The sequence below is a fragment of the Astatotilapia calliptera genome, chromosome 12, assembly GCF_964374335.1.
Source record: "Astatotilapia calliptera chromosome 12, fAstCal68.1, whole genome shotgun sequence".
In the NCBI taxonomy this organism is placed as follows: Eukaryota; Metazoa; Chordata; class Actinopteri; order Cichliformes; family Cichlidae; genus Astatotilapia; species Astatotilapia calliptera.
The window spans coordinates 35,080,503-35,097,601 of NC_137433.1; the positions used below are offsets into that span (position 1 = coordinate 35,080,503).

A 17,099-nucleotide genomic window follows, 5' to 3' on the forward strand; every position below is an offset into this window, starting at 1 on the left:
AAAAATCGACCAACATACAATAAAGATCCAAGCAGGAAGAATCTGGGACCAATGACTAGTTTCTGTGTCGGAAAAGTCAAGCCAAAGTGGTAGTGCCCTAAATGTGTATTCTTTTTAATGACCACCAGGGGGACAAAGACGTTGTATAGAAGTCGATGTGAAACAGCACTCAGCTCATTGCTGTATGACCTCACTAAACACAATTTTAAATAGTTTCTGGTCTCAGTTGCTACTTTAAGCTCATATTGTAATCAAGTATGTAATCGGTCTGTCTGTTAGCAGTCTAGTGTTTTTAACATATGATTCTCATATTTTGTGTCTTCAACAGCATCTAGCGCTGATTTAATTTAGGTGAAAAAGATCACAGCAAATGTGACAATCATTAAAAACTTTATATTACCCAGAAAGTTTTTATGGATCGTCTTCAAACTTCACAACAGTAAGCTAGGCCTTGGGGGTCACGAGTACCTAGGTAGGGTAAGCATTTGCCCTTGATCATATTGTAATAAAAAAAAAATGGCTGACGTCAGCATGTTATTAAAAAAAATCATAAAACATCAAAGTTTCAGTATAGCTCTCGTGTTTCTCAGGGAGCCTTGTTAGAGGAGAGAGAATCGCCCGCCGCTTGATCAGCTGCCAATGACTTGTAATTGAGAAGTTGTTAACTAGCAACTGTGGGGTGGTTCAGTCAGACCTCTCCCCCCACCCACCTCCGCCTGTCATGTCTGGTTTCAAACTACCAAGAGGCCGCTGAGCTCAAAGCTTCATGACGGTGTTTTACTAACCAGTATGAGACGCCACAATATTTATGTCCAACTTTTATACAGTCTATAGCTGGGAGTCAGTTAAAACACTGGAGCTGAGTGTTTGCATGTCATGTTTACACCATACCATGTCGTCCTAACCCCCCATCTGCTCTGTGCAGCTACAGCTGGCACTATTTTTAGAGTTGCCGAGAAGAGGGTCGCTTCTGCGACGCGTCAGAATCAAAGTAGAGTCTGCAAGGTGGTGAAATAGCTGACACTGCTACATCATCCACTGAAGCTCCACAGGATTCAGTGTGTCTGAGTCAGGTAACTACTAAATGTAGCCAGGGGGTCTACAGCGCCTGCTGTTTCCAGAAACCACATTTTATGCAACTTTCAACAAACATTCAACGTGTTTTGTAATTTTCATCTACTGTGACATATTTCCTGTCGCACTCATGTAAGATTAGAGTTTAAACTGTTGCAGAGTCGTGGTCATTGACATAGCAACTCTATGGTATCAGCTAAAACAGCAAACAACTGTCATCACGGTCACATTCAGCTTTTGTCTTTTATTGTTCAGCCTTGATTAAAGGCTGGAAATCCAACAGCCCTGTTTTCAAACAGCACGTTTTCCTTATTGTTTGTCATCATAATTTACTTGATTTTTTAAAAAAATCCCATATCTTGATAAGTGAGTAGCAGTATTATCAGTTAGTTCTGGTAGCAGCAGCAGAAGTTGTACATGCTTTATGCTGTCTGCTGTCCATTGGCCCTCTTGCGAAACTCTCTGACAGCAGCAGTGAGTTCATTCGACACCGCCCAGCAACAACATGCAACCCAACAAACTCCTCCAGGGAGGATCGGGAATATTCCCGCTCGTATCTGCAAACCGTCTGTTTTTCAAGACTGAAGCAAAAGAAACATTTTTTCTCCATGATGTCCATCCACACAACAGCTGGATCCTCACCAAATCTGAGGCCTGTGGGGCTCACAAAACTAAACTCAGCACCCAGAGGACCACTGACACTTTTCAAATGATGCTTTAAACAAAAAAAACTCCCAAAAAGCAAAAGCTTTGTTTCTTTCTGACAGCTTTGATGCATTATGTCAGCGCAGAAACACAGCACACTGGCAGGGTGAAACTCTCTGCTCTTCCTCAACTGGCTGCATACTTCCAAGAGTCAAGGGAGGTGACCTTTTGTTCCCAAATACAAACTCTGAGAACAGGCAGCACACACTCACAGATGTGGACATACAGCATGAGAAACGCGCTGGCATTCAAAAACTAAACCCCACGCAGATGATTTTAAGCCCTGATATACTGCTTGTGCTGTTTGGGAATGATGCCAACGCTCACTGGCTGTTTTAATTATTAGATTAAACCCTTTAGGGCTAGGAAGGAGGAGGAGGGTATTTTTATGGCATTATTGAGGACAATATAATAAACAGGAAGTCAGACGAAGACAAAACTCCCAGGTTACAACACGGCACCCCATTCATTCCAGTAAAAGCTGCTCCATACCTGCTTTTTCAAACTCAGGACTGAAAAACTCCAAGTTTCCAAGTATCAGGATGTTCCAATTCTGAGATCCTTGGAGCAAATAAAAACAGAGAGCACCTCTCCCTCACAGGATAAAATAAAATAAATGAAAGCCTCTTCTAGATGTTCCAAATGGTTCAAAAGCGAGTATGGATACAGTCGTCCGATGTGGATCAGATATCGGGTGACAGCAAACGACCACAGTGATAGCAGTAAATACTGAAAGTGCAAATGCAAATTTTTTTTTACATTTTTTCTTTTTATCTATCTTGTAATTGACTGTAGCTTATTACTTAACCAATAAATGCAGGTTCAGAACATTTATATTGTATTATATTATATATTTGTTATATTCATGTAATTATTTATAAAAAAGTTAAGCTGATTTTTCCATTCAAAACACATAATGACTCAGTCATTTCCTTGCAATGAGGAATGTTGCTTATTACTTATTAATGACGAATTCTGTAAAAATAGGATGTGAACCTCCTTGAGAACAGGAAAAAAGCTGGTGGTTGCCCGGTGATTGTGTTTAAATTTTTCACTACTTTTCAAACAACCCAGAGGATAAAAGAGTAGCGCCCTCAACCCTGAGGTCTTTGTAAGGAGACGGCTCAGGTCACCTGATGTGAGATATAATGATAGATGTTTTTATCTCTATTTAAAGGCGACAAACTGGAGACCTGCAGCTATATCTAAGAATAAGCTTATAACCAGCTTATAACCAGTGGTCAACATCCACTTATACGTGGACAGGATACTGTCACAAATGGTCAATATTCTTCTGCTCACATTTTTTCTTCACACTTGGACCGAACCACAGTTAAAGTCTGTTCACTGTTAAGTTATAAGACTGTTTGCAGTGGCCTTATCCATGAGGGGAAACTCCCTCCACTTCAGGGCTGCACTCCTCAAACCAGCACCAAATTTTACAGCAGTTCCTGCTCCGACTGCCAGCAGCTGTTACGCCATCAAGCAACAGCAACACAGTCAGAGAGACTCTGCCTGTGGTTTAACGCTTCCCTAATAACGACATTAGTTGCAAAGAGCTGAGGCTGACTGCAACAAACACAGAGTGGAAAAAGAAAGTCACCAAGCCTGGATGACTTTTTAAAAGCAGGTCAAGTTCAGCCTCAGTGACCACTTCTGCTCTGATGGCTTCTTAAACTTGAATTACCTCCTTTATTGCAATAAGGTGAGAATTCAGAACGTGCTGAGTTCGGGCAGTGCAATTCCTCCGAAACTGTGAACAGCTGAAAGCTGATATGACACCTCTGCGGCTGCGCTGCGGGTAAAACTACTCTTACTACTACTTACTAATAATTTGAGAAATCTCCAATTCGCCTGTCTCATCGATCGTTCGCGGGATATGCCTCAAACTTGATGGGTTTCTGGTCATTTGGATGAAGAGTTCCCATCGTTTTCCTGTTCTCAGTGAGTCCACTACTGTGACTGTGGCTCTACTCTATCTGCAGGGACGGGGCCCACACACCAACACAGCCATGTTTGTTTAAATATCTTTGTGAGGGCATTCATCCACATGAACGCACGTCACTTAGTTTAGCGATACCACATCTAAAAGTGTCCGACATGGCGGTGTTTTGGTCCCACACTGAGGTTTGAAGACCATCGTCTACATCTTAAGGCTTTGTAGTGTCCCGTGGGTGCAGGGTTGAAATGTGGAATAACAAAATTCAGACTGGTTCTCAAAAAGACAAACAGGCATTTAAAAAAAATGTTAGTCTTTGGTTTCCTGTGACAAACAGCTTAAGTCATCCAGTTATGTTTTCACTACACGCACATTCAACAAGTGTGACCATACAGCGGTCGTCTTTTCAAACCAGCAACTTCCAATTAACTGCACAGTCAGGGAAAATCTGTAAGTTGGGGCTACACTTACCCGGAACAGGCACTGCACCAGTAGTTAAAAGAAACACACTGTTAATGAGAGGCTGGACGAGTCGTCTCTGTTTATCCACAAATCCACTCTGAGCCTTTTCCCCTGACAGCTACAGGACACCATTTCCTCTTATTCTGCTACTGAAAGTCAATAATCAAACTAAAAGCTTTCCTTCGATGCTGATGTGAGTCTTAAAGCCATTTAATGTTCGTTTTTTTTAACAGATACTGAGGATTTTTGGTTGGGAGATCTTCTTTCTCCTAAAGCTTCGAGTTTGAAAGAACGGGTGTTCGTCGACCCTAACTGGACTTCTTGAACATGACTCACTGTGTCTGTGTTGTTTGTGCTTTTTGGAGAGTTTTTAATAGAATTATCTGACCAATAATATGACTTTCTGTCTGCTACAAAACATCCGAGATGTGTTAGCGTCAGTGCTGGTGACTGATATTCTTAGCACTAGTTGATAGGTACCTGTCTTCTGTGTGATGCACACGTACAGTCTATGAATGAAGACAAACACCTTTTCCTTCAGATATGGTTATTTCTGTCTCCAAAACATAAATACATAAAATGACAGGAGCCAAAATGCTAACAATAAGATTTCATAATGAAACAACATAAGCAGATTTTTTAAGTAAAACAACCAAATATTCAGCATTCTCGTCATTTCAGACGTTCTTTTTTATAGATACAGACACATTTCCTTTTACTTTCACTCTTGTTGGCCTTTATCAACCTCTTGAACTCTCTAGCAGGTTAAGCGAGTTCAAATCAAATGATCAGGCTGGTGATAATTAGCAGGCCTGTTATTACAGCTGTCCGATGAACTGTATATTAAGTTGAGATTCTGGACGTATCAATATTTTGTTCAATATTTTGAGCATTTTTGTGATTCTGACTTTGTAAAATTTTGGCACCTCTGAGCTTTATTTTTCCAGTAATGCACTGGTATCAGATATAATTACATCTACACGAATCACACCGTCACTTCGCTGTTTTACTCAAATGTTTGGTGACATTTAGAAGCTTGAAACAGATCTTTGCAAACGAAAACTAACTTAAAGTCAAATTCTGATGATTTTTTTTCACAGTTTTACAAACTAAATTCTTAATTACAGCATAATGTTAACAGGAATAACAGGACGATATGTACTGAAAAAAGAAAAATACCAAAAAGTTCAATTTGGGAAGACATAATCATTTACTTCAGCTTGATTAAGATAGACTTTTACCTGCAGGGCCATAACATTTAAGTATTTTTATAGCCTTTTATTTGTACAAGAATCATTCATTTCTTTTATAATTTGGATTAAAGCAGCAGAAGGTGGCATGCTTTTCCTTGAAGCCAGCACTAAGCGACTGACACAAGGTCGCAAACCTGTGACAGCATGCAGCGGGACATACAAGTCAGGTGGAAAAGAGACGAAGTTAAACCTGCTGCTGCATCTCTGCCAAAGAAGTCTTATCACTCTTCAGAGTGAAGCAGCGCAGGATCAAATTCCTCCGCTTATGTAACTAACAGACCGGTCCAGAGCCAGCAAGCCGACTCACTTCAAAGTCGACTTGTAGCTAGTAAATGTTTTACTGATCCTCGTTTCAGGTTTTATGGCACCAAACTAACCAAAAACACGCCTCTATTTCCGCCTTTACAAATATACTTCAAACGAAAAAAAAGCGACCGAAGGGATAAAAATATCAAAGCCTCGGAGCTGAGACTGTTCCCCGAAGCAGATTAACAGATGATCGCGACAGATAGTTTTCTCTGACTGTCTCACTGTTTCAGAAAAAACTAACTGTGTGTGTTCTTATTCAAGAAACACAAACCCTGATCTCACAGCCTGGCTCCGTGTCATCAGTGGATAAAGAGTTAATAGCGGAAGCGGTTTTCTCACCTTTCCCTCCTCACCGCGCTTAACTTTAAGTCCCCAACTTCACACATCTTGTCCCGAGGTTAGTCCTCACGGCTTCGCCCAGCTGACTGATAGCCGCGGTGAGTGGGAGCGGAGCTACTGCGCATGTCCGCAGCGACAGCCACTTTCACAGTGCATTTTAATCTTCACGTGTTGAATATTTGAGAGTTTTATTTTTTAGAGAGTGTCATAATGTTACTTACTTTCTTTTCGATAATTAATTAGTTATTATTTTACCACAGAGTTACTTTCATTGTCTCTTCTGTTACAGACAATATTTTCTATTGTTTCATTATATTTACATTTTAGATCTATTCATTTTAAATATTTTCATCCAGCATTATTTGATTCAGTGACTCGAGCTTATAGAGTGTTGTGCATTTTATATTATTTTTTAATTTAATTTAAGTTGATTTAATTTTTATGCTCTATTTTTAAGATTTATATCTTTTTTCTTTTTAAACAGATAATTTAATAGATCAGTGATCGATTAAGTGACTGATTTATTTCAGGTCAGCTCAATATTAAATTAATTTCCACTAACAAGCAGCTGGGTGTCAGGAGGTCATGAAACATGACCTTTTTCAATCTCTCGTGATTATTACTATTTTCTACTAATAGTTTAAGTCTCACAAAGACACTTTTGTGAATTTTCAGTCTGTTTTTCTTATGTTTCTAACTAAAAACGTTTTTCTACTGATATGAACTGACTGCCTGAATAACAATCAGGCTGTGTATTTCTGACCTGCATCTTCTGAGAGAAAAATAAATAAACATCTCACTTGTCAGCATACTCCACTTCCTGTGAGCTTTTCATGGTTGTGGTGGTTTCCTGTGTACGTGTGACGCCTCGCAGTCTCTCTGTTTGGGGGTCCAGGTGGCTGTGGGCTGTTTCAGCTATAGGATCCATCGGCACATACAGATCCTGGTTCGAAGCAGCCTTGTGGCTCTTAACTGAAGGCTCTCTGGCTGTTTCTAAATCATTCTTGCTCTTTAATGCCTCACTGCTGGTTAAAAATTCCACAGCAGGATCACAGCTGTCAGATTCTGAGGTCAAAGGTGAAGTCGGGCTGGATGTCGGTGTCACTGGCAGTGACCGGGCCAACGTAGAAGCAGGCTGAGGCTTTTCCATGTTGTTCGCACTAAGGCTTGTCAGAGCACCAAGCAGGGGCGAGTCCCGGACATGCTCTCCCGCCTTCAAATTGCCCTGCCTCTCACTCATCCCTTTCTCCTCCTCCTCCTCCTCTGTCTTGGTCTTCTTCTCCTTTAGCCCCTTGAAGCTCTTCTTCTGCTTGTCATTGCGAGGCACAGTCCCCACATGTGTGTACATCTCACAGGAGCGAGCGTAGGTGGGGCTGTGGAGGCAGGACTCCATGTCGTCCACTGACTGGTTGCCCATCCCTGCAGATTTGTCCCCGGAAAAGCTCCCATCATACTCCAGGGACGCTTTGGTGCTCTTCTTCCCTGTTGAGCGGCGGAAGGAGAGGTTGGAGAGGCTCCCGAACAGTTTTAAATCTGGAGAAGAAGAGTTAGTTAAAAAGGAGTTTAATTTTTTTTAAGTGCAAAAACATTAATAAAAGCATTTTTAAATTACGCAGATGGAGAACACAGAAGCCAATGCCTAAGTGATTTTAGTCTTTCGAATGGCCAACAGGGGGCGACTCCTTTGGTTGCATAAAGATGTCTGAATGTATAGAAGACTATGAGAAAATTAGCCTCTTCTGATTTAATCTATGACATCAGTATACACTTTGCTGGTGACTTTATGGTCTTAATTGCCCGTTTAAAGTCCTCCATCCACATATTCTCTTCCGTTTGTCCTTATCAGGGACGCAGGGAGACTGGAGCCTATCCCAGCTATCATAGGGCGAGACACAGTATACACCCTGGACAGGTCACCAATCTGACGTAGGCCTAACACAGAGCGACAGACCTGCTTAATAAAATGTGATGTTCATTTTGTAAATGTTAGTCCCATTTAGAGTGAAATAGATGGGTAAGCAGGGTATAGAGTGTACTGTGATTTTTGGCTTCCTGGTCAGATCCCTGTATGAGGTCTGGTTTTATTAAAGAAAAAGAAGAAGAACAAGAAGAAAGAAACACCTGGCAGTGACCTAAAATGCCAGCTGTTTCCTCCCTGTTGTGTCGTATACAGATGTTTTCTCAAAGCTGCTGCTGTCTCACATTTCTGTCCAAAGGTTTTGTGCAGCAGGGCTCATTCTCACTCACAGCATGTCACAAATTGCAATAGCAACAAGCTCTTGGCATCACATTCAAATGCAATAGTCGACCTGTAACCTCATATTTTGAACCAAACCACAGAAAAACCGCGTTTTTCAAACCCTAACCGAGTAATTAGTAGTGCCTTTATAGGGCCTAAACCATATATATAAACCATATATAAACCTAACCATATATATATAAAGTAAACAACACCTTTTTAGGAACAGTGATAGGCTTGTGTCAGAACCACAGACTTTATATACCCACATGTTTGTTTTATTTTTTACAGATTTGTTACTTGCTAATAGACGTTTACTCAGTAAAATCTTTAGATGACTCATACCGTAACTCATACCAGGCAACATTGTTAGTCAGATTATTCCTGGAATCCTTTTAAAATACTGTGAGACTGTGTTTAAAATTATCTTCAAAATAAGAGCTCAAAAAAGAAAGGACATCATGGTAGCCTCCATCTTTTGTATACAGTCTGTGATTTCAAGCTTGTTTATCAGAATTGTTTTAGAAACATAAACATGCAGTTTTTTTTAAATTGTTTTTTTTAGTTCATGACGTCTTTATATTCTCTGACTTTAGATCTTTAGTCAGAGAGTTTCTCAACTTTTTTGCTTGCTGAGTGAGTTCAATCAATTTCTTTGTCATCTTTTATCTTTTAAAAAATAGAAAAACAGGAAAACACAACGTGTGTGTTAAAAAGTGAAAAACCCCAAATTCATCAAGATTAAACGCGACAAAATGATTTTAATCTGGCTCGTTTTGCAGTGATGCACTGGCTGATCCCTGCACAGGGTCATCTTTTTAATTTGGGTTAGCCCCTTAGTGACATGAACATGCACATTTTAAATACACATTAGCATCAGTGCAGAGCCATTATGTCCCTATTTAGACCTACAGCTGCAAACCAACATGTTTTCTTTGCGTTGGAGGCATTTGAGGAATGTCATCGTACCCTTGTTTCTCTCTTATGAGGTGAAGCTCCCGAACTTTCACCAGTGTTCAAGTGTTTTCCCAAAGGACCAATTAGGCTCTGGAGGCACTGACTGTTGTTTATTTAATTCAGCAGCTAAACATGGACTCATGATTTGGAGAGAGATACAAAGATGGGGTTGATGGAGGGTAGATGTTATCTTTTACACTTGAGCCAGCATGTGTCACTTCCACATTGTTCTTAATCGATTTCCATGACCATAAAAATGAGAAAATGTTCTTTATTGCCTGTCATATTTTAGAGTAAATCCCACTCAGTGGAGTTAAGTTAAACACTGTAGTACTAAACAATCAACTTAAAAACCTCCTCTCTTTCCAATAAACAGATATGGGCATTTCCCTTTGTGTCATTTATTCCTTATTATACTGTTGGGTTTTGTTAAGTTTATGGTCAGTTTTGCTTCTGTTTTTACTTAATTCATCCCCTTCTCTGTGTTTTTTAGTGCTGTCCTGTCTCATCTCAGAGAGAAGTGAACATTTGTCCTAGATATGGCCCACATCTGTGGTTTTCTATGAACCACACTGAACCTTGAGCCAGAGGTCAGATCAGTTGTGACATCTGGGGCACATCTGGCCCACATAGTACTTTCTATAACCCATGCCTGACCTGCTTTATGCCCACAGAGCACCTGATGGTGCCATAACTGAACCGTACGTACCAAAAGTAGCCCAGACCAGGCCCGACTGTGCGTGCCTGCTACCTGGACTGTTTTTCACTCCCTTTGTCTCCCTCTGTTTGTTGTCAATGCATGCTTTGTCTCTCTGACATGCACTTCCTGTTTTATTTTGGTAGCAACTGTATTCGCTTGGTTGTAGAAACATTCAAAAATCCCAAAGAACTTGTTAGGCGTTGAGTTCATTCTGTTTTTAAAATGGTTTCGCTTTCTTTGAGATACAATTACTTTGAGGAACTAAGGAAAAATTATCTACTGTTAACTCTAATCAGATTTATGTATATAGTGCCAAATTATAACAGCAGACAAGCAGATTTTACAAAATTTGCAGCTACGTCCTTTGCCAATTTCTGTTAAGAAAAATAATGCCACGATGTTCCAAAATTAATGTTTTTCTGCAGCAAACAGATTCACTTCAGCATTTATGATCCTTGGCTATTTCTGTAAATGTCAAAGGACAACGTGACACTTAAAGCAACAACGTGACTCTAAAATTTGAACTTTTTAAAACTACTCAACTGAGCTCCATTGGAGGTTTTTGTTGTCCCGAAGCCTGAAGCTGATTTGTTTTCACAGAGCGAATAAATGTCCTCAGGCTGCCTCAAAAAAATCAGTTTTTATAAGACAGCTACCAAGTCAAGCAGCAGAAGAAGAGATGCACAGAGGCCTGTTGTCCTGTCAGCAGGAATTCGCTGTCTTTTCTTAGCTCAGCTCTGTGCGCTCAGCCGGGCCGCTGTCCCTTCAAACAGCACAAAGGCACGTCTATGCTTCGTTAACAATGGAGCAAAAAGATGTTTGTAAGTGGAACAGTGGACAAAGCAACAGCGGACACACTGGAACGAGCGCCAATAGAGCACATTCATTTATGGGCTTGCACAAATAAACTTACATCAGCCTCTTTTACCAGACTCGTCTAATATCACTGTCTCTGTGCTTCTACTACTACTTTTCTACTTCAGCTCTACTAAGAGTTAATATATAGTAATATTATTCATGTCTTATGTACCATACATACAAGACATTTTCAAATATGTTTGCTTTAGATTACTTCCTCCGCTTTGATACAGTTCCATATTATAATATTTATAAATGTAACCTGTGATAAGTTACACTAAGGTTTTGGGGGGATTTTTAATGCTCAATATATTTGTGACTGATATCAACAGATGTTAAAGAAGATGTATTTTATCATATCATGGTGTGGGTCGCAATGTCGCATCACAGGAAGAGGTTCCTGTTTCAGGGCACTTCTTTAGTGTCATGTGTTCTCTCCTGATGCTCCAGCTTCCTGCCGCAGCCCAAAGACATGCATGTTGTGTTGAATGGTTATTCTGAAATAATCTAAGGTATGAATGAGTTCAGATTCAGTTCAGATAATGGATGGTTTTCATTCATTTTGTCTCCAGCAGACTTAGAGTCTCCAGCAGACTTAGAGTGCACTGGGGTTCAAGTTTATGGTGACTGAGCGTATATAGGTAAGTAAGGATTGTGCCCGATCTAAAAGTGGCCACCTGAGCTCATTTTATTTATATGCTTTTACATATAACCACTAGAGATTGCTTAATTTTAAAAATGCTTCTACACTGAAAAAGTGTTGCATTGCACTCCACTGTAGCAACAGAAAATTGGGATTTCTGGGTTAACACTGTTTATTTCACTGTACCTAAAATTAAAAATAACTTACCATGAAAATAATCAACACAAACAATTTGTCAAAGTGAGAATCTGTACTTCAAGTAAAAGGTTTATATTAAATTACAGTCTGAGTACAACTAATAAACTTAGCTGTAACAAAATAGGGTAATTATTAAAGTTGGTTCAAAGTAACATTTCTTTTCAGTGTGTTACGCTAAAGTCACACCAAGAAAAACTGTGGTGGAAGACGGCGGTCCAACTAAAATTACTGTAACTTTGTGCAATGAACAAGTTCCCTACTCGCTTTTGAAATGGTTGCTTCGAAGGACTGCGATCACTCACTTCAGTCTCACTTTGGTGCATCAAAACTGAGTTAGTCTGCTCTTATTTTTTAGATTGAAAGTTAGCAATTGCATGAAATCGCTTTGTGAAAATGTGGCAACTAAGTATGATAAATCAGTGAAGATCACATATCTGTTGCCATCCACATACACAGAAACCTACTTTCATAATCCAGCCAGAAGCTCAAAGAAAAATAAATTCAGAAATTCCTCCACAAACAGTGACGTAGCTGCTGCAGTATATCATTTAACTGTAACATGACAAAGGCGTTTGCAGCTTTGCTTTAAATGGGAATATAACATGAATACAACCAGCTGAATAAAAGGAGAACCTCCGACTGCAAAGACGCAAACTGGGTGCTGAGTAAGATTGACTGCCATGCGTAGGCAATCTGTTTGCATTTACAAATAAGTAGGTAGTTATTAGAAAGTCAGTCAGAGAGTGACTGTGTCAGTCTGAGTCTGCTAGGACAGGCTGCAGGTTGTCTTTAGGAGACCAGACTCAAAACCAAATTTAAGACGCTGCTTTTGTCATTTGGCTGCTCTGATATTCCAATCAGATTAAAAACATAATTTAAAAACATACAATAAACAATATCTGGTTGCAAATTTAATAAATTGTTTCAAATTCTTTTGGCTTTTATTATAAAGCATATTTCAGAAGTCTGCAAGTTGCAGTTGAAGTTTCAATATAAGTGAGCTGTTTAAAGTTTCCTTAATCTGGGGCGTGAACACAGCTGCAGCCTGTAGTTGTCTAATAAATGATGAATCCCTCTTCAGCACTGAGGCTTGCTGTGAAGTCCAATCTGTCCTCACTAGTTATCTGTAGCCAGTGCAAATATCCTTTCTATGGAAGCAGCTTGCCAACCAGGCCAGTGAGCTTCAGCTGACAACTTTACCTTTGCATGTAACAGTTACGTCGGGCTTTGGAAAAATAAGATGGCAACAGCAATTTACCAACAGTCAAACACATGAAAAAGGTTTGCAAGCGACAGACAAAAAAGCAAAGAAAGTGAACTGAACACAAGTGAACATCAAAAATGGCAGAACTATTAAAGACAGCAACAGAATTTAGCTAAAAGAATAAACAGAAGACCACAGCAGAGGGGGAGGTGTTTGAACTATCAATTACAGTAAAATGTGCAGCACCAGCCGCAGTGATAAGAGTAAGCAGAAGTGGCAAGGCAGCAGTAAAAATATTTTTGTGTCAGGAAGTCTGACTGAGATCAAGATCTGCTTTGCAAAAACAACACTGATAACTACTTTAATACACAAATTCTCACCCGATTGCATTTAGTGAAAAACAGCCGTCACACACAAATTAAACATGGAGAGTGTTTTTATATCCGCTGTCCAGTTTCTGCAGCTTCCATTGCAGATACACAGTCACTGGACTTTTCTACAACACAGTTTAGAACATTTAATGGTAATTTATCACCTGTGTGTAAAACGTTTTTAAAAATTAATGTCTTCAAATGCCTTATTAGGCTTACTTCCTACTTCTAAGCTGGACTGCTGTAATTATTATCAGGATGTCCTAAAAACCCTCAAAGTTGCTCCAGAATGCTGCAGCCAGAGTTCTGACAGGGACTAGAAAGAGAGCATATTTCTCATGTATTCTCATCAATCCAGAATTGAAGTTAAAATCCTGCTCCTCACATGCAAGATTGTGAATAGTCAGGCTCCATTTTATCTCAAAAACCTCATCGTACCATATCAACCTGTTAGAGCACTTCGCTCTCAGACTGCCGGCTTACTATTTGAAAATAGAATGAGAGGGAGATGCTTCAGTTTTCAGGCCTCTTCTGTAGAACCAGCTCCCAGCTTGGATTCAGGAGACAGACACATCTCTACTTGTAAGATCAGACTTTCTTTTGTGCTAAAGTGTACAGTTTACTGCTGGATCAGGTGACCCTGAATCCCCCCTTAGTTATGCTGCAATAATTCTAGGCTGCTGGGGGATTCCCATAATGCATTTCTTTTTCACTGACTATGTGTTAATAGACCTCTCTGCATTTAATTATTACTTGTTATTAATCTCTGACTCTCTTCCACAGCATGTCTTTTGCCCTGTCTTCCTCATCTCACCCCTACTGTTAGCGGCAGATGGCCCCGCCCCTCCCTGAGTCTGGTCCTGCTGGAGGTTTCTTCCTGTTAAAAGGGAGTTTTTCCTTCCCACTGTCGCCAAAGGTCTTGCTCATAATGTTGCTGGGTATTTCTCTGTTTTATCATATGGTCCTCATCTTACCATACAAACCACATTGAAGCAACTGTTGTTGTGATTTGGAGTTATATAAATAAAGTTGAACTGAATTGAACTGAGATCCCCTCATGACCCTGATAAGGATAAGCGGAAGAGAATGGACGGATGGATGATCAAGATCCCAAATATCTATTTACAACATGTCACATGAAATTTGTAGATTTATCTCAGAAAAAGCTGCGTGCCCGGCAGAGAGACACAGGCTAGTTTGATGCCACAACTTTTGTACTATTACTTAGAAGGATTACACCTTTCACCTAAATTTAAACATCCTTGTTAGTAGATCTGCAATGTTGTAAGATGACTGATAAGTCATCCAACAAAAATGTTGGAAAATGACTGTTTCAGTCCTGAAACTGAGGTTTTAAGCTTTGTATAGAACATAAGCACAACTTTAATTCATGTCATGCCCAACCAGTTTTATCTTGTGACCTTTGGACGATCTAAACTTTAGAAAAAAATATTGCTGGATTTCAGAGCAAAGATTTTTTTTTTTTACTGTGTATGCTTTGTGTGAATTCTGCTGTCACTACCTTTTCTTTTTAGTATTTTACACCAAAATATAAAACTTTAAACAGTTTTTAAAATCAGCCTAAAATCAGAGAAAGTTCAGTCCACCATCAGGTGCTTCTCTCACTGACGGATTTGATTTACTTTTGCTGGATCCTTTAGGGCGACAGACGACAAGTACTTTTCCAAATAATTCCCCATCAGAAAAAAAACCATAACTTACTCAGTTTCCGTTTGCTCATGGCTCACTGGTGGAGTGTGTGGGCTTCCTAATAACATGTAAAGCACTCTTTAAAAGTGTCCTCCACGTCTTTCCAGCACCATGCTCTTTACTCAACAGAATGAATCTACTTCCTGTCTTGTGAACGCAGCGGAAGCTGGGGGTAAAATTTCAAGTTTTCGCTGTGCTGTCTTGTAGCAATCAGATGACAAGTCCTATTGTCACTTTACACTGGAAGTGAGAGGTGCAACAGCAAATTACTGTTTTCTCACTAACTCTCTACCCAACCAACAAACCAACAAACAGGAAATCTCATTGTGGTTTCTACAAGAAAATTATATATTTTTACTTTAAATATAATTTAAATTCAGACACTAGTAGATACACAATGGTAGCTGGAAACTCTTTTTTTGGCATCTCTATAATCTATACACAAGAAACATTAGCAGCAGTTATGAATTTAAAGGTATATTCAAGACGTGTGGACTGTTTACCAATAAATCATCTCTTGTCTGTTGTTGCCTTTTAGCAAACTGTATAATGTTTGATTATGTATGTATGCCATAATCAAACACGTGAAGATGTTTACAGTATCCATCGGTATCTAGTGTGTGTGTGTTTTAATATACTTATTTTTATTTTATTGCTTTTCTTCTTTCATCACATCTGCATCATAAGCTTTATCCATACATTCAGATTTTTGATCAAAAGTAGAAAAAAGAGACACTGATGATCAATAAAATAATGCATCCTTTAAGTAACGCAGTCCTGCCTGTGTTTGGCATGTTTCTGCTGTACACCATACCAAGACAAAGCCTAAAAAGTCTAATTTAAACCAATTTTTAAAAAGTCTTTTAAAAGCAAACACTGCCATTTAAATAGTTTCACTTCCTGTTTCAGTTCTTAAAATCACTGGGTGGTGTCCAAACTCCCCTGAAACACCCTGCATGTTAAACATTTCTAAAAGGAGTGATTCAAAATCCTTTTCTGGCATGACCCAACTGCAGAAGAAAAAAAAATCCCCCCCCCCCCCCCCCCAAACATTTTTTTTTGGGGGGGGGGGGGGGGGGGTTCCTCCAAATTATGTCATTCGTGGTTCTGTGCCCCACTATGGGGGCTGCAGTTTGAGAAACAATGTGACAGAATTGAAGAATAAAAACACGCGAAGTTTGGCTTAAGAAAAATATCCGCCCATCCATCGATCCATTCACTTCTGCTTATCCTTTTCGGGGTCGCGGGGGGCACTGGAGCCTATCCCAGCTGTCTTAGGGTATATATGTGGTGTTCATCTGAACAATAGACTGGACTGGACTCATAACTCAGACGCCCTCTACAGGAAAGGGCAGAGCAGGCTGTACCTGCTGCGGAGACTCAGGTCGTTTGGAGTGGAGGGCCCACTCCTGAAGAAATTCTATGACTCTGTGGTGGCTTCTGCTATCTTTTATGGTGTGGTCTGCTGGGGCGGCAGCATCTCTGCTGGGGACAGGAAGAGACTGAACAGGGTGATCCGAAGGGCCAGCTCTGTTCTAGGATGCCCTCTGGACCCAGTGGAGGTGGTGAGTGACAGGAGAACGGCGGCTAAGCTGTCATCCCTGATGGACAACATCTCCCACCCCATGCAGCAGACTGTGACAGCACTGAGCAGCTCCTTCAGTGGGAGACTGCGGCACCCACGGTGTGGGACGGAGAGATTTCGCAGGTCTTTCCTCCCCACTGCTGTCAGACTCCATAATAAAGACTTTAACTGATCAAGCACACACATCCATACATATGCAATAACACTAAGTGCAATAATCCTTTCTGTCATCGTTGTATTTTTACTCAGTTGTATATAGTATTTGTATTTGTATTCTATTTGTATCTTATTGTATATTTATTTTATTTTATTCTACTGTATATAGTATTTTATTTTATTCTATTCTGTACAGTTGTGTACTGTATTTATTCTTATTGTATTCTAATTTTTGCCTCATAACTTTTGCACTGTCCACTTCCTGCTGTGACAAAACAAATTTCCCACGTGTGGGACTAATAAAGGTTATCTTATCTTATCTTATCTTATCTTATATATAGGGTATATATATATATATATATATGTATGTATATATATATATATATATATATATATA

The 17,099-nt window shown here is 39.7% G+C and overlaps 1 protein-coding gene across 1 annotated transcript in view; it reads right to left on the reverse strand.

Annotated features, from left to right (window-relative positions):
* sh2d3cb (SH2 domain containing 3Cb) overlaps positions 1–15,116 on the reverse strand; it is a 54,779-nt gene extending 39,663 nt beyond the window's left edge. The window contains exons 1-2 of the mRNA XM_026188319.2: positions 14,974–15,116; positions 6,882–7,614 (exon numbers count right to left, since the gene is read on the reverse strand). Of these exons, the coding sequence (XP_026044104.1) occupies positions 6,882–7,614; positions 14,974–14,992 (752 nt within the window). The 5' untranslated portion in view covers positions 14,993–15,116. The remainder of the gene's footprint in view (positions 1–6,881; positions 7,615–14,973) is intronic.
* Between the last annotated feature and the right edge of the window lie 1,983 nt (positions 15,117–17,099).